Raw genomic sequence first — 26,781 nt, forward strand, 5'->3', positions numbered from 1 at the left:
TCCTTATATTTAATTCAACCTTTTTGCACTATGCACTTTATCTCTGCATTGATTTTGTTTATATCTTTTTTCAGATGGCTGTATGATTACCTTAGGATGTGTTATTCTCTGTACTGCCCTAGTTAGGGCATAAATTTAAAAATTGTTTTTCATGTCCAGTGTTTGCTTTTTGCCATCACCTGTATGGTTTGCTTGCATTTCCAATTTTAAAATTGTTCTTAAAATCATTTATATCAATAAAATAATTATATATTGAAAGTATTGGTGTTGGAGGATTTTGTTAGTTCTTACATTTTTTCGAGATACATGCTGCACAAGCCTGACCTCACCACTAGAGGCTCTGATGAACACCAAGGCACTAAGGTAGCTGCTTAGTTACACTCCTCCAGGGCAGGTCTTTTTCGTGGTGCAGTGGGTCCACAAACAACGTGCGCTACCTGCATGCGTAATACATTGTATGATTTTTAAATAATTAAATTGCATGAAATAAGTATTTGATCACCTACCAACCAGCAAGAATTCTGGTTCTCGCAAACTTGCTAGTTTTTCTTTAAGAAGTCCTAGTCTGCAATCATTACCTGTATTATTTGCACCTGTTTGAACTTGTTACCTGTATAAAAGACACCTGTCCACACATTCAGTCAATCAGACTCAAACCTCTCCACCATGGCCAAGAGCAAAGAGCTGTCTAAGGACACCGGGGACAAAATTGTAGACCTGCACAAGGCTGGGATGGGTTACAGGACAATAGGCAAGCAGCTTAGTGAGAAGGCAACAACTGTTGGTGCAATTAATAAAAAATGGAAGAAACACAACAGGACTGTCAAACTTTCTCAGTCTAGGATCCCATGTGAGATCTCACCTCGTGGTGAGGATGATTCTGAGAAAGGTTAGGAATGAGCCCAGAACTACATGGGAGGACCTGGTCTATGACTTCAAGAGAGCTGGGACCACAGACTCAAACATGTTACCTTTAGTAACAAACTATGCCATCCTGGATTAAAATCCTGCAGGGCATGCAAGGTCCCCCAGCTCACGCCAGCACCTATCCAGGCCCATTTGAAGTTCGCCAATGATCTGGATGATCCAGAGGAGGCATGGGAGAAGGTCATGTGACCATATGAGACCAAGATAGAACTTTTTGGTATCTACTCTCACCGTGTTTGGAGGAAGAAGGATGAGTACAACCCCAAAAACACTGTCCCAACCGTGAAGCTTAGTGGGGAAACATTATACTTTGGTGGTGCTTTTCTGCAAAAGGGACAGGATCACTGCACCGTATTGAAGGGAGGATGGATGGGGTCATGTATCGTAAGATTTTGGCCAACAACCTCCTTCCCTCACTAAGAACATTGAAGTGGGTTGTGGCTGAATCTTCCAGCATGACAATGACCCGAAACTCTCAGCCAGGGCAGCTAAGGAGTGGCTCCGTTAAGAAGCTTTTCAGAGTCATAGAGTGGCCTAGCCAGTCTCCAGACCTAAACCCAATAGAAAATCTTTGGAGGGAGCTGAAACTCAATGTTGCTCAACAGCTCCGAAACCTGAAAGATCTGGAGAAGGTCTGTATGGAGAAGTGGGCCAAAATCCCTGCTGCAGTGTGTACATACTTGGTCAAGAACTACAGGAAACGTCTGACCTTTCTAATTGCAAGTGCAGCGCCCCAGAGTCCTGGTCGTTGCAGTACTGTGGCTCCGCCACTATGGGGAGCTATGGTGCGTCCGATGGCACTGAAGGAGTTCATCTGATCAGGTATCACAGACACCAATACATTTCACAGCCGGGCCTCCGGGGGGAGCTAAGGGTGCTATTCATTAGGCCACTCCCCACCATAGTGGGTAAACTGGGGGTCAGGCAGGAAGTTAGATCAGAAAGCTGACTGGGTTGGAACCAGGCAACACCTTGTGGCAGAGGGTGTTGTAGGGGAAGATACAGTAGGGTCTCTGTCAGGGGTGGGATCCTGACAGAGGCTTGGCAACGAGAACGAACGTAACGGGACCGTGCCTGCTCCGGGTAGCGGCGGTGCCCAAGAAAGGATTAGAAGAGAGATAGATTGTGCTGAGTGAGAAACGGGATCACGCAAAGGAGAAATACCAGTAGGAGTCGTGCTGTAAGACCGAAGCAACATCCTACTGAGGCGCAATACCGGTGGCCGGAACGCCGAGGGAGTAGAACAACATTCAGCTTCAAGCAATACTCCAAACAGCGGCAGGACAGTCAGTCTCAGGCGGGCTGTCTAACTCAAATCACCTATGAAGTCTTGGGAGGCAATTGTGGGAGAGGGGCGTCTCTAGGGTCCCGGAAGAACTCCAGGCCTACCCGTCAAACGGGTGCCGTTCCTACCCGAACCTCAGGGAGGGACGGAGGATTAGCAGAACATCATCTAGTCGAGTTGTGAGGGAACATCAGAAACAGACACAACAGTTGTGGGGTACTTTCCGTAAGCACAGCAGGGAAGGACTACAACACATAGCGCTAGGGGGAAGGCACAGATTTCCTCCTGTGAAGAGAACTCTGGAAGTGCCATTGGACCGGCCGGACTTGCGCAGCCTGGTGAGCCGTATTCTGGACTGAGGACCCAGAGATCTTCAGTAAAGAGGTAAAGAGACTGCAACCTGGTGTCCTCATTATTTACCGCGACCTGCACCCCACAACTGCACCGTTACAACACCCCTTATTGCACCGGACGTCCCCCACTGACAGACAGGGCCACGGACTTGGTCTAGCCACCGTGACAACCCCAGGACTGAGATCCCAGAGGCCCGGCTCCGGGTACCCCTCGGCCCTGCGGCGGTGCGGGGGCGCTCCAACTTGGCGTCACGAACAGGATCTACTTAAGCCTGAAGAATCAGGTCATGTGTGCCTTGGAACTGTAATTTGTTGTGCTTGGACTGTACTTTATTGCAAAGACTGTGCTGCGCCATTTACCGCCAAAAGTTCCCGCCAAAAACCGCCGCCATTGCTACGCCAGAGAAGCAGGAGGGCGTGCCATGGGAGGGGACTACCAAAGTGGCGCCAGAAGCGGTGATCGCCCCCTGCGCCTCTTGTTGCAAAGCGATGACCTGCCTCAAAGCAGAGAACCGCCCCCTGACTTGCGATGGCGGGAACGAGGTGAAGGAGGAGCTCGACCTTGGAGGAATGGCAGAGTCAGATGCATGCATTGCCGCCAAATGCCGGACAGCGACAATGAACAGCAGGTGCCCGAACAACGGCGAGGTGATCCCGGTTTGTCCTCACCCATCAGAAGAGGACTCGCGTCCACCGCCGGTGAGGGACCTGGACTCCTTGGAGACACCAGTGGAGGAGCCGAGCCTGCCTATCCTAGTCACGGAATCATGGAGGGCGGAGTTACGTCAAGAGATGACTCCGGAGGAGCCGCGGTCCGGGCTGCAGCCAATTCCAGTGTCCTTGTCAACGGACCGGAGCGACATCGGTGGAATCACATCAGGCGCAGGTATGGACGACATCCCTACTCCCCTGGCCGATTCTGCTCTCCCGACCGATCCGGCTCCCCTGATCGATCCCACTCCCGTGACCGCTCCCCACCCCGGCAATGATCGTTCCTTCTTGGTGGAGCGGGTTATCCTCACCTCCAACGCGATGGGGAAGCTAGTGCCTCCGCTACCAACCAAGATGGGAGAACCCATAGGTGTGGGCCTAGACGGGGTGATCCTTCGGTGGGACACCCCCTGGACAGGGCCGGATGGGACCCGGGAGGATGGCCTCACCCTTGCGGTGCTTACCTGGGAGCAGTATAAGCAATGTCTGATCCAACACTGGAAAGATCGGGACGAGACCGAACCACCTGACACGCAACGTAAGAAGTCTGCTCCCGGCAGGAAAGACGTGGTAAAGCGGGGAACTGTACTGGCCTACCACCCGAAGAGGGGATGGGGCTCCATACAGGAACCAGGGCTACCAACTGATGTCTTTGTCACTAGCTATAATGTGAAGACCCCCTGCTGCAGTCGAAATGGTGACCCGTTACAAAGAGGGGATCAGGTGACTTACACCCGCCATCGGAGTGCACAAGGATGGTGTGCCCGGAACGTTCGACGGTGTGAGCCTGAGAGAGCGCCCCCTGTTGTCCCGATCATGACTGATCCCGATTTGCCGGACCTCGTTCCCATCACCACGGTACGTCTTGTAGCGGCTACCGAACTCGCAAGCAGGATTAGCCTTCAAATCCAGGCACCGGCTGATCTGATGGCATCTGAGAGACCAACTACCAGTACGGGTGCCACGTTGGCTGGGGGACAAAGACCGCCCCCAGACTTAGAAGAATAAACCTCGATACCATGAATCTGTAAATAGTTACTGTTTTCCTGTGTTTTGCTAAACCCGTTCAGGGTAAACTCTTAAAGGGATCCCTTTGTTGACCCGGGATCCCTATTGTTTTTGGTTATTTTCTATTTTTTCTATGTTATTTAAGAACTGCAGTAATCATGGACCGTGCATGATACAAACTTTTTCCTGTTTATAGTTTGCACCTTCTTAAAGGCGCTTCCTACTGGTTTTACTTAAAGACTCTTTGCGAAGATACCGTACCGGAACCTTTGCTGAGTATGGACTGGTAGCTTGAGAAAATACGCTACCTCACAGAGACTTGGTCCTCTCTTAACCCCTTCCCGACCTTTGACGCATACGCTGCGTCATGAAAGTCTGTGCCTTCCCGACCTATGACGCAGCGTATGCGTCATGGAATGATCGCGTCCCTGCAGATCGGGTGAAGGGGTTAACTCCGATTTTACCCGATCTGCAGAGACAGGGGGAGTGGTGCTTCAGCCCAGGGGGGGTGGCTTCACCCCCCCGTGGCTACGATCGCTCTGATTGGCTGTTGAAAGTGAAACTGCCAATCAGAGCGATTTGTAATATTTCACCTAAAAAACTGGTGAAATATTACAATCCAGCCATGGCCGATGCTGCAATATCATCGGCCATGGCTGGAAATACTTAAGTGGACCCCCCCCACCCCACCGATCGCCCCCCCAGTCCTCCGTTAGTCCTCCGGTCCCCTCCGTCCGCCTGCCGGCTCCCCCGTCCTCCTGTCCGCTCCCTCCTTGTGTGAATAAAGCCCCCCTGTGGTCCGATCACCACCCCTGTGCTCCGACACCCCCCCCCCCACCACCCCTTCATACTTACCGATCCTCCCGGTGTCCGGCCGTCTCCTCGCTGGGCGCCGCCATCTTGGAAAATGGCCGGCGCATGCTCAGTGCGCCCGCCGAATCTGCCAGTCGGCAGATTCCTTACAGGTACATTTTGATCGCTGTGGTAGGTTCTATCACAGCGATCAAAATAAAAAAAATAATAAATAACCCCCCCCTTTATCACCCCCATAGGGACAATAATAAAATAAAGAATTTTTTTTTTTTCTTTTTCCACTAGGGTTAGGGTTAGAACTAGGGTTAGAACTAGGGGTAGGGTTAGGGGTAGGGTTAGGGTTACGGGTAGGGTTAGGGGTAGGGTTATGGCATGTGCACACAGAGCGGATCGGCCGCGGATCCGCAGCGGATCGGCCGCGGATCCGCAGCGGATCGGCAGCGGATACGCAGCGGATCGGCCGCGGATACGCAGCGGATCGGCCGCAGATCCGCAGCGGATCGGCAGCGGATACGCAGCGGATCGGCCGCGGTTCGGCAGCGGATCCGCAGCGGATCCGCAGCGGATCGGCCGCGGATACGCAGCGGATCGGCCGCAGATCCGCAGCGGATCGGCAGCGGATACGCAGCGGATCGGCCGCGGATCCGCAGCGGATCCGCAGCGGATCGGCCGCGGATACGCAGCGGATCGGCCGCAGATCCGCAGCGGATCGGCAGCGGATACGCAGCGGATCGGCCGCGGATCGGCAGCGGATCCGCAGCAGATCGGCAGCGGATACGCAGCGGATACGCAGCGGATACGCAGCGGATCGGCCGCGGATACGCAGCGGATACGCAGCGGATTGGCCGCGGATTCGCAGCGGATTGGCCGCGGATCCGCAGCGGATTGGCCGCTGCGAATTCGAAGCAGTTTTCCATCAGGTTTACAGTACCATGTACACCTAAGGAAAACCAAATCCGCTGTGCCCATGGTGCGGAAAATTCCATGCAGAAACGCTGCGTTGTATTTTCCGCAGCATGTCAATTCTTTGTGCGGATTCCGCAGCGTTTTACACCTGTTCCTCAATAGGAATCCGCAGGTGAAATCCGCACAAAAAAACACTGGAAATCCGCTGTAAATCCGTAGGTAAAACGCAGTGCCTTTTACCTGCGGATTTTTCAAAAATGGTGCGGAAAAATCTCACACGAATCCGCAAAGTGGGCACATAGCCTTAGGGTTAGGGTAGGAATTAGAGTTAGGGTACCGTCTCACAGTGGCACTTTGGTCGCTACGACGGTACGATCCATGACGTTGTGTCTGACACGCAGCAGCGATCAGGGACCCTGCTGAGAATCGTACGTCGTAGCAGATCGTTTGGAACTTTCTTTCGTCGCTGGATCTCCCGCTGTCATCGCTGGATCGGTGTGTGTGACAGCGATCCAGCGATGCGTTCACTTGTAACCAGGGTAAACATCGGGTTACTAAGCGCAGGGCCGCGCTTAGTAACCTGATGTTTACCGTGGTTACCAGCGTAAAAGTAAAAAAAAAAAAAAAAACGTACATACTCACATTTCGGTGTCCTTCAGGTCCCTTGCCGTCTGCTTCCCGCTCTGACTGTCTGCCGGCCGGAAAGTGAGAGCACAGCACAGCAGTGACGTCACCGCTGCGCTCTGCTCTCACTGTATGGCGGCACTCAGTCAGAGCGGGAAGCAGACGGCAAGGGACCTGAAGGACACCGAAATGTGAGTATGTACTTTTTTTTTTTTTACTTTTACGCTGGTAACCACGGTAAACATCGGGTTACTAAGCGCGGCCCTGTGCTTAGTAACCCGATGTTTACCCTGGTTACCTGGGACCTTGGCATCGTTGGTCGCTGGAGAGCGGTCTGTGTGACAGCTCCCCAGCGACCACACAATGACTTTCCAACGATCACGGCCAGGTCGTATCGCTGGTCGTGATCTTTGGTAAATCGTTATGTGAGACGGTACCCTTAGGGTTGGAATTAGGGCTAGGGTTGGAAATAGGGTTAAGATTAGGCTTGTGGTTAGGGTTAAGGATAGGGTTAGGGTTGTGTTGGGGTTACAGTTGTGGGTAGGGTTGGGATTAGGGTTAGGATTAGGGTTGGATTTAGGGTTACGGGTGTGTTGGGGTTAGGGTTGTGGTTAGGGGTGTGTTGGGGTTAGGGTTGTGATTATGGTTATGGCTACAGTTGGGATTAGGGTTAGGGGTGTGTTGGGGTTAGTGTTGAAGTTAGAATTGAGGGGTTTCCACTGTTTAGGCACATCAGGGGTCTCCAAATGCAACATGGCGCCACCATTGATTCCAGCCAATCTTGCGTTCAAAAAGTCAAATGGTGCGCCCTCCCTTCCAAGCCCCGACGTGCGCCCAAACAGTGGTTTACCCCCACATATGGGATACCAGCGTACTCAGGACAAACTGGGCAACAACTATTGGGGTCCAATTTCTCCTGTTACCCTTGCAAAAAAAAAAAATTACTTGCTAAAACATAATTTTGAGGAAAGAACAATTATTTTTTATTTTCACGGCTCTACGTTATAAACTTATGTGAAACACTTGGGGGTTGAAAGTGCTCACCACACATCTAGATAAGATCCTTTTGGGGTCTAGTTTCCAAAATGGGGTCACTTGTGGGGGGGTTTCTACTGTTTAGGCACATCAGGGGCTCTGCAAATGCAACGTGACGCCCGCAGACCATTCCATCAAAGTCTGCATTTCAAATGTCACTACTTCCCTTCCGATCCCTGACGTGCGCCCAAACAGTGGTTTACCCCCACATATGAGGTATCAGCGTACTCACAACAAACTGAGCAACAAATATTGGGGTCCAATTTCTCCTGTTACCCTTGTGAAAATAAACAATTGCTTGCTAAAACATCTTTTTTGAGGAAAGAAAAATTATTTTTTATTTTCACGGCTCTGCGTTGTAAACTTCTGTGAAGCACTTGGGGGTTGAACGTGCTCACCACACATCTAGATAAGTTCCTTGGGGGGTCTAGTTTCCAAAATGGGGTCACTTGTGGGGGGTTTCTACTGTTTAGGCACATCAGGGGCTCTGCAAACGTAACATGATTCCCGCAGACCATTCCATCAAAGTCTGCATTCCAAATCGTCACTACTTCCATTCCGAGCCCCGCCATGTGCCCAAACAGTGGTTTACCCCCACATATGGGGTATCAGCGTACTCAGGAGAAACTGGACAACAACTTTTGGGATCAAATTTTTCCTGTTACCCTTGGGAAAATTAAAAAATTCTGGGCTAAAAAAATATTTTTGAGGAAAGAAAACACATTTTTTATTTTCACGGCTCTGCGTTATAAACTTCTGTGAAGCACTTGAGGGATCAAAGTGCTCACGACACATCTAGATTAGTTCCCTTGTGGGTCTAGTTTCCAAAGTGGGGTCAATTGTGGGGAGTTCCTACTGTTTAGGCACATCAGGGGCTCTGCAAATGCAACGTGACGCCCGCAGAGCATTCCATTAAAGTCTGCATTTCAAAACGTCACTACTTCCCTTCCGCTCCCCGACGTGTGCCAAAACAGTGGTTTACCCCCACATATGGGGTATCAGCGTACTCAGGAGAAACTGCACAACAACTTTTGGGGTCCAATTTCTCCTGTTACCCTTGGGAAAATAAAAAATTGTGGGTTAAAAAATCATTTTTGAGGAAAGAAAAATAATTTTTTATTTTCATGGCTCTGCGTTATAAACTTCTGTGAAGCACTTGAGGGATCAAAGTGCTCACCACACATCTAGATTAGTTCCTTGGGAGGTCTAGTTTCCAATATGGGGTCACTTGTGCGGGAGCTCCAATGTTTAGGCACACAGAGGCTCTCCAAACGCGACATGGTGTCCGCTAATGATTGAAGCTAATTTTCCATTCAAAAAGCCAAATGGCGTGCCTTCCCTTCCGAGCCCTGCCGTGCGCCCAAACAGTGGTTTACCCCCACATATGGGGTATCATCGTACTCAGGACAAACTGGACAACAACATTTGGGGTCCAATTTCTCCTATTATCCTTGGGAAAATAAAAAACTCCGGGCTAAAAATCATTTTTGAGGAAAGAAAAATATTTTTTTATTTTCATGGCTCTGCGTTATAAACTTCTGTGAAGCACCTGGGGGTTTTAAGTGCTCACTATACATCTAGATTAGTTCCTTGGGGGGTCTAGTTTCCAAAATGGGGTCACTTGTAGGGGAGCTCCAATGTTTAGGCACACAGGGGCTCTCCAAACGCGACATGGTGTCCGCTAATGATTGAAGCTAATTTTCCATTCAAAAAGCCAAATGGCGTGCCTTCCCTTCCGAGCCATGCCGTGCGCCCAAACAGAGGTTTACCCCCACATATGGGGTATCATCGTAGTCAGGACAAACTGGACAACAACATTTGGGGTCCAATTTCTCCTATTATCCTTGGGAAAATAAAAAACTCCGGGCTAAAAATCATTTTTGAGGAAAGAAAAATATTTTTTTATTTTCATGGCTCTGCGTTATAAACTTCTGTGAAGCACCTGGGGGTTTTAAGTGCTCACTATACATCTAGATTAGTTCCTTGGGGGGTCTAGTTTCCAAAATGGGGTCACTTGTAGGGGAGCTCCAATGTTTAGGCACACAGGGGCTCTCCAAACGCAACATGGTGTCCACTAACGATTGGAGCTAATTTTCCATTGAAAAAGTCAAATGGCGCGCCTTCCCTTCCAAGTCTTGCCGTGCACCCAAACAGTGGTTTACCCCCACATATGAGGTATCGGCGTACTCAGGAGAAATTGCCCAACAAATTTTAGGATCCATTTTATCCTGTTGCCCATGTGAAAATGAAAAAAATGAGGCTAAAAAAAATTTTGTGTGAAAAAAAGTACTTTTTCATTTTTACGGATCAATTTGTGAAGCACCTGAGGGTTTAAAGTGCTCACTATGCATCTAGATAAGTTCCTTGGGGGGTCTAGTTTCCAAAATGGGGTCACTTGTGGGGGAGCTCCAATGTTTAGGCACACAGGGGCTCTCCAAACCTGACATGGTGTCCGCTAACGATGGAGATAATTTTTCATTCAAAAAGTCAAATGGCGCTCCTTCCCTTCCGAGCCTTACCATGTGCCCAAACAGTAGTTTACCCCCACATATGAGGTATTGGCGTACTCAGGAGAAATTGCCCAACAAATTTTAGGATCCATTTTATTCTGTTGCCCATGTGAAAATGAAAAAATTGAGGCTAAAAGAAAATTTGTGTGAAAAAAAAAGTACTTTTTCATTTTTACGGATTAATTTGTGAAGCACCTGGGGGTTTAAAGTGCTCACTATGCTTCTAGATACGTTCCTTGGGGGGTCTAGTTTCCAAAATGGGGTCACTTGTGGGGGAGCTCCAATGTTTAGGCACACGGGGGCTCTCCAAACGCGACATGGTGTCCGCTAAAGATTGGAGCCAATTTTTAATTCAAAAAGTCAAATGGCGCTCCTTCCCTTCCGAGCCCTGCCGTGCGCCCAAACAGTGGTTTACCCCCACATATGAGGCATCAGCGTACTCAGGACAAATTGGACAACAACATCCGTGGTCCAGTTTCTCCTTTTACCCTTGGGAAAATAAAAAAATTGTTGCGAAAAGATCATTTTTGTGACTAAAAAGTTAAATGTTAATTTTTCCCCTATTTGTTGCTTCTGCTGCTCTGAAACACCTGAAGGGTTAATAAACTTCTTGAATGTGGTTTTGAGCACCTTGAGGGGTGCAGTTTTTAGAATGGTGTCACTTTTGGGTATTTTCAGCCATATAGACCCCTCAAACTGACTTCAAATGTGAGGTGGTCCCTAAAAAAAATGGTTTTGTAAATTTTGTTGTAAAAATGAGAAATCACTGGTCAAATTTTAACCCTTATAACTTCCTAGCAAAAAAAAAATTTGTTTCCAAAATTGTGCTGATGTAAAGTAGACATGTGGGAAATGTTATTTATTAACTATTTTGTGTCACATAACTCTCTGGTTTAACAGAATAAAAATTCAAAATGTGAAAATTGCAAAATTTTCAAAATTTTCACCAAATTTCCGTTTTTTTCACAAATAAACTCAGAAATTATCGACCTAAATTTACCACTAACATGAAGCCCAATATGTCACGAAAAAACAATCTCAGAACCGCAAGGATCCGTTGAAGCGTTCCTGAGTTATTACCTCATAAAGGGACACTGGTCAGAATTGCAAAAAATGGCAAGGTCATTAAGGCCAAAATAGGCTGGGTCATGAAGGGGTTAAAGGGGATGTTCATTTGCCGCATTTCGATAGAAATATTGCTTAAGACAAGTAGCAATAATGTTGATGAGAGAAAAGTGATGATAATGTTGTACGAGAAAGTTATATGTGTTTAATTAGTTAAATGTGAAGAAATACTGATGATGTGCTCTGAGAAGTAAAAATGTGAAAGGTAGAAGAAGGATGCAGTGGACCCGTAGGGATAGACGTGGAGTCCAGCATGCATGATAGAAAGAAAGATAATGAGAAGGCTTAATGTTCAGAAGAAAATGCTTGATAATGTTGATAGATAGTTAGGATAGAAGGTAAACCCTGAGTCCTCATAGGAGTCATGTAGAGATGGCTCAGTGCTCTTAAACTGAAAGTAATGTTATGTTCTATACTGTGTATAGTAGTTGAAAAGGCAGTAGGCCCTGGCTGAACGGGGCGGTCCTGTAACAGAAAGGAGAGGCAGTAGGTCTGGTGCTGATAGGACAGGCGGTCCTGCAGATTCAAAGAAGGAGAATGAAAAAAGTTAAAATACCTTATAATGTGATTATAGGAAGGTCTTTAGTGGACTAAGAGTGTATGTCCTTAAAGGCAAGGTCAAATTATTGTTCAACAATTTTTGCACTTAGTAGAATACCCGGTTGGGTAAGGAAAGTTAATTATAGCATGTTGCTATGATATTTAACCATGTTTTGTAACGTTCAAGTGTCCTCACCTCCCATAAAGGGAAGCTTGTTCAAGTATACTTATTGTTATTGCACTCAACCAAACTGTATGTCTTTTTGCTAAACTTGTATTGTTGTTTTCTTCCCAGTCCCGGAGTACTGTGTTTAACCAGGGGGGAGTGCAGCACCCCAGAGTCCTGGTCGTTGCAGTACTGTGGCTCCGCCACTATGGGGAGCTATGGTCCGTCCGATGGCACTGAAGGAGTTCATCTGATCAGGTATCACAGACACCAATACATTTCACAGCCGGGCCTCCGGGGGGAGCTAAGGGTGCTATTCATTAGGCCACTCCCCACCATAGTGGGTAAACCGGGGGTCAGGCAGGAAGTTAGATCAGAAAGCTGACTGGGTTGGAACCAGGCAACACCTTGTGGCAGAGGGTGTTGTAGGGGAAGATACAGTAGGGTCTCTGTCAGGGGTGGGATCCTGACAGAGGCTTGGCAACGAGAACGAACGTAACGGGACCGTGCCTGCTCCGGGTAGCGGCGGTGCCCAAGGAAGGACTAGAAGCGAGATAGATTGTGCTGAGTGAGAAACGGGATCACGCAAAGGAGAAATACCAGTAGGAGTCGTGCTGTAAGACCGAAGCAACATCCTACTGAGGCGCAATACCGGTGGCCGGAACGCCGAGGGAGTAGAACAACATTCAGCTTCAAGCAATACTCCAAACAGCGGCAGGACCGTCAGTCTCAGGCGGGCTGTCTAACTCAAATCACCTATGAAGTCTTGGGAGGCAATTGTGGGAGAGGGGCGTCTCTAGGGTCCCGGAAGAACTCCAGGCCTACCCGTCAAACGGGTGCCGTTCCTACCCGAACCTCAGGGAGGGACGGAGGATTAGCAGAACATCATCTAGTCGAGTTGTGAGGGAACATCAGAAACAGACACAACAGTTGTGGGGTACTTTCCGTAAGCACAGCAGGGAAGGACTACAACACATAGCGCTAGGGGGAAGGCACAGATTTCCTCCTGTGAAGAGAACTCTGGAGGTGCCATTGGACCGGCCGGACTTGCGCAGCCTGGTGAGCCGTATTCTGGATTGAGGACCCAGAGATCTTCAGTAAAGAGGTAAAGAGACTGCAACCTGGTGTCCTCATTATTTACCGCGACCTGCACCCCACAACTGCACCGTTACAACACCCCTTATTGCACCGGACGTCCCCCACTGACAGACAGGGCCACGGACCGGGTCTAGCCACCGTGACAACCCCAGGACTGAGATCCCAGAGGCCCGGCTCCGGGTACCCCTCGGCTCTGCGGCGCTGCGGGGGCGCTCCACAAACACAAAGGTTTCTGTGCCAAATATTCTCTATTTTGCTATTGGATCAAATAATTATTTAGTGCAATAAAATGCAGATTATGTCAAAATCATTCAATGTGATTTTCTCTTTTTTTTTTTTTTTTTTATAGATTCTGTTTCTCACAGGTGAAGTGTACCTACGATAAAAATTACAGACCTCTCCATTCTTGCAGGTCACCAGTGTATCAAATACTTATTTTCCCCACTGTATAAACCCCAGTGCTGATTATAGTCACTCTTGAGTGAATAATAATAATGTCTAGTATATGTGCCGTGACTTGTTGCTCCATTTTTCTCTGAAGTTGGTTGAAAGTATAGTTCCTATTTAATAACTACTTTTTAATGCAAAATGCACATAGTTATTAGGGAAGCAGTTGTATCATTGACTTCACTGTAGATGGTATATTCATACAAAGATCTAATCCGAAACGTGATATCTTATAACTAAATAGAAGAAAATTTACACTAACAATAAACAGATCTGACGTCTCAAGAATTCATCTGAGAAAAGTATCAGATGGAATTTACTGACCCCAGGACTAGGTAACGCTTCTGTATGGCACTGATGGCCCCAGTGGGAGGAAACATGGAGGCTCTAATAAATCGTGTACTGCCTATTACTCCTGCGAGACATACTCACTCAGGGTTCAGTTGCTAGGACCATAGTACAAGTGTACAAACAGACTAGAAAGGAATGTAAAGAACAGACAGAAGTCAATACTCCACAGAACAGCTGGATGTATGAGACTAATGACCTAAGAGATCCTTCCTCCTGGTAGAGTATTGCTTCTTACCCAGCACAGTAGATTCTGTCTGTGACTATATGTATATGCTTTTATATGTCCGCACTGCACATACACCTTTGTCCTTTAGCTGTTTTATTATTTAACTTTTTCTCTTATGCTGTTAAAGAAAATTCTGCAGGATGCATTATTCACGACTCTATTGACCATTTATGTGCCAAATACACTAGTTTATTAATCTATTCTTAGTCCGGTCTTTGATATGCCCTGGCAGCATGAGTGATCAAAGGCTATTATGGGTCCTACATCTAGCCTGCGCCAATCTGACCAGGGCACAGAGGATCCATAATCCAGGATCTGAATATATACAGCACATCCAGGAGTGGTATGGTGGATTTTATATATATATATATATATATATATATATATATATACTGTGGGTGGGTGCCATCTCTGTATCAGCATGGATGATGGAGAAGATGTGTTCTTTTTCTATTACCTGTTGTGCCTCTTGGGATACGTCGGCACTGACCTTATGGCTATGACTGCTTGTTGTTACATTGTTTTCCATGGCTAAAGATCTGTAAGAAATGTAGAGATCTTTCTTTTTCTCTGTGTTCATGCTCACACATTGACTAGAAGTTTAGTATTGAACAGCAATTTCTAGGGTGAGTTGGTGTCTATGCGTTATTTATGCTGCTTATAGTGATCATGTGCTGAACATAAAAAAATAATTGGATGCCAATTGAAAGAAAGGCTTTGGCGCCGAAAATATCAGTGAAAATCTTGACTTGGGTATATTAAATATCCACAAACTTAATCTGAAAAAATACACAAAAGTACATTAACTGATGCGTTTCGGAACACGGATGATCCTTAGTCATAGCATGACAAATCTACTTTACTGGGCAAATATATATGTGTGTGTATATATATATATATATATAGATAGATAGATAGATAGATAGATAGATAGATAGATAGATAGATAGATAGATAGATAGATATAAAAATTAGGTCCCATCAAAGAAAGGTCACCTTGCCGTGGTTGATGGTCTCTCGTAAAATTGGCCAATTTATGTGCTAACTACCTTCATTTGTTATAAGTACATTCTATGTAGCAGTAATGCAGTTAACATTTCATGCATTCAGTGTTTGAATACATCTTAGTTCTTACAGAGTGCTGCTGTATTCTTTTGTTTGTGTGTGTGTGTATATATAATATACTATATAATATATTGTATGTATACAGTACAGATCAAAAGTTTAGACACACCTCATTTAAATATTTTTCTGTATTTTCATGACTATGAAAATTGTAAATTCACACTGAAGGCATCAAAACTGTGAATTAACACATGTGGAATTATATACTTAACAAAAAAGTGTGAAACAACTGAAAATATGTCCTATATTCTAGGTTCTTTAAAGTAGCCACCTTTTGCTTTGATGACTGCTTTGCACACTCTTGGCATTCTCTTGATGAGCTCCAAAAGGTAGTCACCGGAAATGGTTTTCACTTCACAGGTGTGCCCTGTCAGGTTAAATAAGTGGGATGTCTTGCCTTATAACTGGGGTTGGGACCATCAGTTGTGTTGAGCAGAAGTCTGGTGGATACACAGCTGATAGTCCTACTAAATAGACTGTTAGAATTTGTATTATGGCAAGAAAAAAGCAGCCAAGTAAAGAAAAACAAGTGGCCATCATTACTTTAAGAAATGAAGGTCAGTCAGTCTGAAAAATTGGGAAAACTTTGAAAGTGTCCCCAAGTGCAGTTGCAAAAACCATCAAGCGCTTCAAAGAAACTGTCTCACATGAGGACCGCCCCAGGAAAGGAAGACCAAGAGTCACCTCTGCTTCTGAGGATAAGTTTATCTGAGTCACCAGCCTCAGAAATCACAGGTTAACAGCAGCTCAGATTAGAGACCAAGTCAATGCCACACAGAGTTCTAGCAGAAGACACATCTCTACAACAACTGTTAAGGAGGAGATTTTGTGCTGCAGGCCTTCATGGTAAAATAGCTGCTAGGAAACCACTGCTAAGGACAGGCAACAAGCAGGAGAGACTTGTTTGGGCTAAAGAACACAAGGAACGGACATTAGACCAGTGGAAATCTGTGCTTTGGTCTGATGAGTCCAAATTTGAGATCTTTGGTTCCAACCACCGTGTCTTTGTGCAACGCAGAAAAAGTGAACGGATGGACTCTACATGCCTGGTTCCCACCATGAAGCATGGATGAGGAGGTGTGGGGGTGCTTTGCTGGTGACACTGTTGGGGATTTATTCAAAATTGAAGACATACTGAACCAGCATGGCTACCACAGCATCTTGCATGCTATTCCATCCGGTTTGCGTTTAGTTGGACCATCATTTATTTTTCAACAGGACAATGACCCCAAACACACCTCCAGGTTGTGTAAAGGCTATTTGACCAAGAAGGAGAGTGATGGGGTGCTACGCCAGATGACCTGGCCTCCACAGTCACCAGACCTGAACCCAATCGAGATGGTTTGGGGTGAGCTGGAACGCAGAGTGAAGCAAAAGGGCCAACAAGTGCTAAGCATCTATGGGAACTCCTTCAAGATTGTTGGAAGACCATTTCCGGTGACTACCTCTTGAAGCTCATCAAGAGAATGCCAAGTGTGTGCAAAGCAGTCATCAAAGCAAAAGGTGGCTACTTTGAAGAACCTAGAATATAAGACATATTTTCAGTTGTTTCACACTTTTTTGTTAAGTATATAATTCCACATGTGTTAATTCACAGTTTTGATGCCTTCAGTGTGAATGTACAATTTTTACAGTCATGAAAATACAGAAAAATCTTTAAATGAGAAGGTGTGTCCAAACTTTTGGTCTGTACTGTATATATATTATTCATTAGTTGAAAGCATACTGGTGGATCACATGGACAACTTCAAGTACAATTTCATTAAAAATCAAATGGAGTAGATATTTTCAGAATCCCACATGAAATCTGCCTTTCAGCAATGCTGACAAAAGTCATGGGATGAAATAGATTAAAAATCAGAAAACACAATAAATGCATATAGCTATGAAACATCTAATAAGATTAATACTGTAAAATGAGATCTAGTTTTAAATTGATGCCGCTAATGCAACAGGTAGGAATATTTCTGTGGTTCCTTATTAGCGTGCTTGGGTTCACCAAATCAGGATCTCCCCACTGTGAGGTGTGAGGTGGCTGAGACCCCAAGAAATTCCAATGCTGGGGGCGCTATACCCTTAAACTTCAGCGCCATTAATTAACGACGCTGTGGTTTAAGTACCCATAACTGCCGCTGTTAGAAGGCGTATCAGCAGTTGTTAAGGGGTTAAATTCAACATTAAGTTCACTTGATCCAAAGCTTTCCACTAGCTTGGAAGCTAATATGGGGGACATTATACAGTGTTGGGGCTAATGCGGGGCAATTATACCATTTGGAAGCTAATGCGGGGGCCATTATACAGTTTGGGAGCTAATGTAGTGGCCATAGTACAGTTTGAGTTCTACTGTAGGGGCCATTATACAATGTGAGGGCTTCTATGGGGGTCATTATACTGTGTTTTGGGGAGCAGTTGGGACATCATACCATGTATAAAGGAGCTATGGGATTATCTTACTGTGTATAGAAGAGCTGTGGGCCCACCATACTGTGTATAGAGGAGCTATGGGCCCACCATACTGTGTATAGCGGATCTGTGGGCCCAACATATTGTGTATAGAGGAGCTGTACACTGGGGGAATCAGTGTACATTGTTTAAAGTTAAGTAGGCACTTAAGAAGCATTATTGATATAGGGGCACTCATAGTATTGTGGCTTCAAAGGGGCAAAATGTGGACACTTCTAGGGCATTTGCACAGGATATTAATGTTTTCTAGGAGGCAATTTTAGTATCTAGAGGACACAAAAGAGGCATTATTACTATGTAAGGGGTACTGTGGTGGGCATTGATATGTGAGGCACTAAGAGGAGCACAGTTATGGTTCCATGCAGCAAGTGCAGTAATGGGTCCACGTACGGCAGCGGCCGCTCAGTATTGAGGCATTTGTGCAGGTTGGGAATACATGGGGACGGTGCTGGAAATGTGAGAAATTAAATGTCCTGTCCTGAATGCTGCTGCCAGAATCATATTCCTCACCAACCGTTACACCGATGCCTCTACCTTGTGCCAGTCATTACACTGGCTACCCATCCACTCCAGAATCCAGTACAAAACTACTACCCTCATCCACAAAGCACTCCATGGCTCAGCACCACCCTACATCTCCTCTCTGGTCTCAGTCTACCACCCTACCCGTGCCCTCCGCTCCACTAATGACCTCAGGTTAGCATCCTCAATAATCAGAACCTCCCACTCCCGTCTCCAAGACTTTACACGTGCTGCGCCGATTCTTTGGAATGCATTACCTAGGTTAATACGATTAATCCCCAATCCCCACAGTTTTAAGCGTGCCCTAAAAACTCATTTGCTCAGACTGGCCTACCGCCTCAATGCATTAACCTAACCATCCCTGTGTGGCCCATTCAAAAAAAAACCAAAAACATAATCAGGTTCCTCTCATCATGTTCTCATACACTTTATGCAGTTAATAGCACTCTGTGTCTGTACTGCTACACACTTAGGCAGTTAACTGGTTCATGCAGCTTTACATGAATACCCGAGCCTTACACTATGGCTGGTCCAAATAACTAAAGCAATTGTTACCATCCACCTCTCGTGTCTCCCCCTTTTCCTCATAGTTTGTAAGCTTGTGAGCAGGGCCCTCATTCCTACTGGTATCTGTTTTGAACTGTGATTTCTGTTATGCTGTAATGTCTATTGTCTGTACAAGTCCCCTCTATAATTTGTAAAGCACTGCGGAATATGTTGGCGCTATATAAATAAAAATTATTATTAAATTATTATTAAATGTATCTTTATTGTAATCTCTGCAGACAGACAAGTTGTGGCTGGAAGAAGTTGCCATGTTGGTCTGGGCCAAATGGAAAAGACAAGAAAAGCGTACGACTGCATGAGAAAGAATGTCATCTGTAAGTCACCATCTGTAACTGTACTGTATTCACTTCCAAGTTCTGCAGGACTGATATCTACTACTATATATCACCATATAGCAGTAGTATCAGTGCACAACGATAGTCATAGTCAGGGTTACCGGTTAGGGCCTCAATCAGATGTTTCGCCCTCCTCTGAGATGAACCCCTAGCTTCACCTCTAATTGTAGTAATTCACTCTGTCAGGTAGGCATTATGTAGCATTCACATACCATAGGAGAAAAGCAGGATGAAGGCACAACTGTATGACCTTGGGTTAATGAAGCTGCACACACACGGGTTACGGATGCCACTTCCAAAGAAAAAGATTCTGTATGTCCATATAAAAGAAAACTGATAGGCACATACCGTCCCGTGCAACAAAATCCTTTATTGTGGCATCATACCAACAGCAGGCAGATAGAACGATGGAGCAAATACAGACGACGATCGTTTCGCGCTTGCATTGCGCTTCAACAGATCATATAGCATTCACACAGGCAGTTCAGTTTGGTCTAAACATGCAGTTTTACTGCTTTCATAAAACTTAAAAAAATTAAAAACCAAAAACAGCCTCTTCTGGGCACAAAGGTATACAGCAAATGAACAGTTCATTCAGCAGGCTCATATATGTCAGTGTGGGCTTAGCCGAACAGATTACAGTTTTTCCTCCCACAGTAAACTTCATGCACAGAAGAGGCCCCATTCTATAAGTCTCCAGCGGCAAACAAAAGTGTTCAACTCCGGGCACAATTCATACTGAACAGCCTGCAGCTTCCATACTGTTCTCTGTGGATCCAACACACAGACTGCTCAGCTTACCTGGCTGACTAGTGCAGTCTCTATTGACAGAGAGATTCTGGCACGTTTCTTTCTCAGCTACAGCTCACATTTTGGCTGGTTACTCACCAGCAGCACACTCCACTTTGATTCATAAAGCAGACTGACACACCTAGGGAACACAGGCCCTGGATCTTGTAAAAAGCTATGCAGGTTCATCTAATCAAACCATGCAAAGCTAGGACTTAACCCTGTCCTATCTGGCTCTGCTACAATATGTGTGTGAACCTGAATAGTACTTTTATGTGATGACTAAGGATCACCTGCTATTCAAAACACATCAGTTTATATACTTATGTGTATTTGTAAGAATTATGTTTGTGGATATTTAATAAAGCCAGGTTAAAATTTTAACTGACATTTTGGTACTCGAGTTCTCCTTTCACTTGTTGGCTTCATTACCCTGTGATCTGTGTACCTTCAAGTTGGTGAGTCAGCCGGGCTTTTATATTCTAAGTTTTTACAACTTTCATATAATTCTATCTGGGTGTGATGTGACAGTACCGTTCTAGATTCTGCGTTCCGCACTGTATTGGGTCAGTGTATCTGGATGATCTATGATTGGTCATTTGACCATTTTATGGCAGTATTTATTTTTGTGCTGTTTTGGATAAAATCATATACAATCAAAGGTAAATTCTTAAAACAAAACAAGACATTATGAGAAGTAAGACATCCAGGATTTTAGGTGATGTTTTGGTGTCTAGTCCCAAAAACTCATTACTATCTATAAACTATTATTGACAGGGAAGAACGTATCTGGCCACACGTAGTGGTTTTACACAGTAATGGTTTTGCAATGAATGAGTGGTCATGTACATTGTTGTGTCAAGTCCTTTTCTTGGTAACTATTCAGGAAATCATGGATTTATTCCCTACCCACTAGAAAAAGATATGGTGGTGGACTATTCTTTCTTTTCTATTAATGCTAAAATGAGACCCTAATACTTTCTTATGAGCATATGCTGTATGGACAAATGTACTAGGACAGAGGTCTTAATCACTGAATTCAAGTTTCTCATTCCATCCCATTGCCCCCTTTTTATAATGTTATGGTCCAAATTGGTATAACATCAAGTCAGTTAGTGACATTTCTTCCCACCTAATTCTACTTTTAGCTGTCAGTGGTGTTATTAAAAAGTGGACAGAACGGCAGCAATGCAGGCACCAAGTGAAGACCACGTAAAGTTACAGAACGGGGTCACTGAGTGCTGAGACTCATAAAAGTCTTACCACATTCATCAAAAATATAATAATAGAAATGATTTGCGTCATAAAATAAAACATCCCACAATCCTTATAGCTTTGGTCATTGAAGAAATAAACTTGTTAGACTTGTAGTCATACGAGCTGCACCTGTTATCTACTCAGACAATAAAAAGGTATCACACAACCCACAGTGGCCTTAGGGTAAAGGACCTCCCCTCTGATGACTAGAGAGATTGGACTGAATACGCCACTTCAGAGTCAATCACCTTTAACTGATGAGAACTATTCTCGGGGCTTTTACAGAAAAGGGCAGAACACTGGTGTTACCATGAAAAGATGGTGATGGGAGATTTAGTGGTACACTGCTCCGAAACATTTTACAGTCCCTTCAGTCTGAGTTAGGGTACCGTTACACTAAACGATTTACCAACGATCACGACCAGCGATACGACCTGGCCGTGATCGTTGGTAAGTCGTGTGGTCGCTGGAGAGCTGTCACACAGACAGCTCTCCAGCTACCAACGATGCCGAAGTCCCCGGGTAACCAGGGTAAACATTGGGTTACTAAGCGCAGGGCCGCGCTTAGTAACCCGATGTTTACCCTGGTTACCATTGTAAATGTAAAAAAAAACAAACACTACATACTTACATTCCGGTGCCTGTCACATCCCTCGCCGTCAGCTTCCCGCACTGACTGTGTCAGTGCCGGCCATAAAGCACAGCACAGCGGTGACGTCACCGCTGTGCTCTGCTTTTACTTTACGGCCGGCGCTCACAGTCAGTGCGGGAAGCTGACGGCGAGGGATGTGACAGGCACCAGAATGTAAGTATGTACTGTTTTTTTTTTTTTACATTTACAATGGTAACCAGGGTAAATATCGGATCGTGTTACTAAGCCTACCCTGCGCTTAGTAACCCGATGTTTACCCTGGTTACAAGCGAACACATCGCTGGATCAGTGTCATACACACCGATCCAGCGATGACAGCGGGTGATCCAGCGACAAAATAAAGTTCTGGGCTTCTAGCTCCGACCAGCGATGTCACAGCAGGATCCTGATCGCTGCTGCGTGTCAAACACAACGATATCGCTATCCAGGACGCTGCAACGTCACGGATCGCTGTCGTTCTCGTTGGAAAGTTGCTCAGTGTGACGGTACCTTTAGACTTTTCAGACTATTATCAGATTGTCATCAATGCTATCATCCAATGTTTCTGTAAGGAGATGGAAACAAATTAATGATGATGCTCTCATTTAAACAATATGATACTATCTGCCATCAGCTGCAGTAGCAATTTTACTCTACTGCTGAGGTAGATAATATTCTGTGGACCTTTAAAAAGATGGGTACTTCATATTGAAGGCCTATCCTTAGAATCAGTGATTGTCAAAGATCATAGTCTGGGTACTCATGCTACCCACCATGTTGTTATCGTTTTGTCAGCTCTCTGCTGCCCCTGATCATCCAGACAATTATGCAATTGACCGACGATTAACGGAGGAGGCCGCAGGTTGTTTCCACTAATAGAACAGTTATTGAGAAACTAACAATGAAGTGTATGGTATATACACCTCTGATTTTAAAGCATGGAAAATATATACCTAGGTATGGTCACTGCTAACTCCACTTTAACCCAAGAACTACTTGCTGTCACCACCCGTCATTTTACGGCCGATTGGACGCTGTTTTAAGTAGCTTATGGCTTCAGGGGTGCGGTTTATACAACAAAATGAACAGAACTATTACATTTTATATTTAATCCAGAATGATAGGATGTGTTTATTAAAAAAAAAAATGTATTTATATATATGTATATATATATATATATACAAAACATTTTAGAAAGCAGACAACACAATACAGCAGATAACATTACATAAAATAAACAGGATTAACAAAATAAACTTACTACGCTGATCACAGAGATGGCTCAGCTTAGCGAAGGAGAGCATTTTGTTTGGTAACGTCCAGTGAATGGAATCATGCATATACTGATATGTTTATCTCTGCATGAACACAGATCATAGTTTGCCTTGACCTTTTATCAGCACCTAAGTTACACTCACACACCCTAAGCTTGATGACCTCATGTGGGATGCCATCATATTTTTATCAGGATTTTACCTTTCAATATATAGGAAACATGACATGGCTGGTGTCAGCGATATGACTAAAAGAGGTTTAGAATGAAAGCTCTTTTTCCTACTGGAAATTCTATGACAGATAGGAGGGTGAGTGAATACACCCTTCTTGGAGCGGCTTTATGGATTTTGTTTTCTATGACAGTGATCAACATCAGATCAGTGAGTGTGAAAAACTTTGCACCTCTGTGATTAGCTTTTCCTGGTGCCTGCAGTGGCTGGATGTGCTCAATTGCGGAGAAGAACTACACACTACACTACTATATAGTGACCGTGGCCGCGTACTGCACATCCACACCTATTCATCTGAACAGGGATGGATCTGCAGTACCTCGCTGTGGCTACCACACAGTCCGCAATTACGTTCATCCGTCCACTGCTGGCACTGACAAAAACTGATTGGTAGGAATGCCAGAGTCACACCTTGGCAGAACTGATATTGATTACCTATCCCCTAAGGATAGGCCATCAATGTAAAGTACCGAACAGCCCTTTTAAAAGACTGGTCTGACAGTTAAAGAATTAAAATTAACTGCAGGAAATTTAAAAAAAAACTGAATTTCTCAAGGTCTTTTGGGGTCTTTGTTTATTTTCTTGGAGTGATGATGTGCTACACATACAAATGACGGATGCAAACTCTCTCCTCAAGCTAAAGTGTCATATATGTTGACCAGTGAGACCAGTGATTGCCTCCAGTGATGATGTACCAAAAAGATTTCTCAATTACATGGTTTGTATTTGCATATTCTTTTCCAACAGAGACTAAAGGTACCTTCACACTGAACGATATCGCTAGCGATCCGTGACGTTGCAGCGTCCTGGCTAGCGATATCGTTGAGTTTGACAGGCAGCAGCGATCAGGATCCTGCTGTGCCATCGTTGGTCGCAGCAGAAAGGCCAGAAGTTTATTTCATCGCTGGATCTCCCGTAGACATCGCTGAGTCGGCATGTGTGACGCTGATTCAGCGATGTCTTCACTGGTAACCAGGGTAAACATCGGGTTACTAAGCGCAGGGCCCGCTTAGTAACCCGATGTTTACCCTGGTTACCAGCGTAAACGTAAAAAAAAAAAAACACTACATACTTATGCAGCGCCCCAGAGTCCTGGTCGTTGCAGTACTGTGGATCCGCCACTATGGGGAGCCATGGTGCGTTCGATGGCACTGAAGGAGTTCCTCTGAGCAGGTATCACAGACACCAATATGTTTCACAGCTGGGCCTCCGGGGGGAGCTAAGGGTTCTATTCATTAGGCCACTCCCCACCATAGTGGGTAAACTGGGGGTCAGGCAGGAAGTTAGAGGAGAAAGCTGACTGGATTGAACGAAGCAACACCTTGTGGCAGAGGGTGTTGTGGAGGAAGAGACAGTAGGGTCTCTGTCAGGGGTGGGATCCTGACAGAGGCTTGGCATTGAAAGAGAACGTAACGGGTCCGCGCCAGCTCCGGGAAGCGGCGGGATCCAAGAAAGGACTAGAAGCGAGATAGATTGTGCTGAGTGAGAAACGAGATCAAGCAATAGGAGAATACCAGTAGGGGTCATGCTGTAAGACCGGAGCAACATCCTACTGAGGCGCACTACCGGTGGCCGGAACGCCGAGGGAGTGGAATAGTACACAGCTTCAAGCCATACTCCAAACAGCGGCAGGGCAGTCAGTTTAAGGCGGGCTGTCTAACACTTATCACCTATGAAGTCTTGGGGGGCAATTGCGGGAGAGGGGCGTCTCTAGGGTCCCGGAAGAACTCCAGGCCTACCTGACAAACGGGTGCCGTTCTAACTGTAACATCAGGAAGGGACGGAAGATTAGCAGAAGATCAGTTAATCGAGTTGTGAGGGAACACGAGAAACAGACACAACAGTTGTGGGGTACTTTCCGTAAGCATAGCAGGGAAGGACTACAACACATAGCGCTAAGAAGGAAGGCACCGATTTCCACCTGTGAAGTGAACTCTGGAGGTGCCATTGGACCGGCCGGACTTGCGCAGCCTGGTGAACCATATTCTGGACTGAGGACTCAGAGATCTCCAGTAAAGAGGTAAAGAGACTGCAACCTGGTGTCCTCGTTATTTACCGCGACCTGCACCCCACAACTGCACCGTTACAACACCACTTATTGCTCCGGACGTCCCCCACTGACAGACAGGGCCACGGACCGGGTCTAGCCACCGTGACAACCCCAGGACTGAGACTCAGAGGCCCGGCTCCGGGTACCCCTCGGCCCTGCGGCGGTGTGGGGGCGCTCCACTTACATTCCGGTGTCTCTCACCCGGCGCTGTGCTTCTCTGCACTGTGTCAGCGCCGGACTGGCGCTTACACAGTGCAGAGAAGCACAGCGCTGGGGGACAGACACCGGAATGTAAGTATGTAGTGTTTGGGTTTTTTTACGTTTACGCTGGTAACCAGGGTAAACATCGGGTTACTAAGCGCCGCCCCTGCGCTTAGTAACCCGATGTTTACCCTGGTTACCTGGGGACTTCGGCATCATTGGTCGCTGGAGAGCTGTCTGTGTGACAGCTCTCCAGCGACCACACAACGACGAAACAGCGACGCTGCAGCGATCGGCATCGTTGTCTAGATCGCTGCAGCGTCGCTAAATGTGACGGTACCTTAATACACTAGCACTGTTTCCTCTCACAACATACCCTGTCTCAGACATGTGTCTCTGCTTCTTATGGTTTCTGTCTCTTATATGTTCTGTCCCGATACAGTTCAGTAAGTAATCCCATTCCTAATTCTATTTACGTTTTAGGGGCATTTATACTTCAAGATAATCATGAACAAGTGATGTTAAAAACGCTCATTTAATCCTTATCTTGCTGTGTAAACAGGCTGCCGATCTCTCCATGAACGAGCAAAACGTTTGTCCATTGGGTGATGTGATCTGGTGTGCAGCATAAAAGATTATCCTCCTTGTCAGTGCATCATTCTGTTTATACAGGTCTTCCGAGAACTACGGCAGCCTATGCACACTGAGCGATCTAGTACAGATCGCTCGGTGTGCATCGTTACTGTGGTCTGCCAGTGTAAACAAGCATTCAAATGACCGCCAATCGGAAAAGTTTACTGAGCGGTGGTTATATCGTGCCACCATTTGGTTTGAGTAAACTGACCCTTGGTCTTACTGACAGTTGGGTAACTTTCCACTTTGGCTCTGACTCAAAGGTTTCTGTTTTCCCAGCTCCCCCATTGTTTACTGCACCCAGTCCGGTATGACTCTGAACAGCACTGCCAAGTCACTCCCTAGACCTACAAGGCAAGCAATCCTTACAAGAATTTCTACCTCTATTCAGGACCCACCAAGATTTGTTTCAGCACATTGTCTTAACTCACTACTGATATTGATGTAACTATTTTCCACAGCTTAGCAGGTTAAACAGCACTAACCACCCAGGCTGATATAGACTCCAGACAATATGTGCAGACCCATGTCCTACAATACCTAAGCATAGCTGTGACACCCCAGGAGTCTGGTTGTCA

At 45.8% G+C, this 26,781-nt stretch overlaps 1 protein-coding gene across 3 annotated transcripts in view; it reads left to right on the forward strand.

The window, feature by feature from the left end:
- The window catches only part of LOC143782846 (carbonic anhydrase 13-like), an 83,981-nt gene that overhangs the window by 6,840 nt on the left and 50,360 nt on the right, over positions 1-26,781 (forward strand). Inside the window, exons 1-2 of one of the 3 annotated variants that reach the window (XM_077270759.1) lie at positions 13,995-14,115; positions 19,021-19,116. The exons of 1 other annotated variant lie outside the window; for it this stretch is intronic. Coding sequence is in view for 1 of the 2 variants with exons in the window: in XM_077270757.1 (XP_077126872.1) it covers positions 14,078-14,115 (38 nt within the window). In the remaining variant the exon portion in view is untranslated. Of the gene's footprint in view, positions 1-13,994; positions 14,116-19,020; positions 19,117-26,781 lie in introns of those variants that run through there. One more of the 3 variants, XM_077270757.1, reaches the window with a different exon arrangement.

This window comes from Ranitomeya variabilis, chromosome 6 (genome assembly GCF_051348905.1).
Source record: "Ranitomeya variabilis isolate aRanVar5 chromosome 6, aRanVar5.hap1, whole genome shotgun sequence".
In the NCBI taxonomy this organism is placed as follows: Eukaryota; Metazoa; Chordata; class Amphibia; order Anura; family Dendrobatidae; genus Ranitomeya; species Ranitomeya variabilis.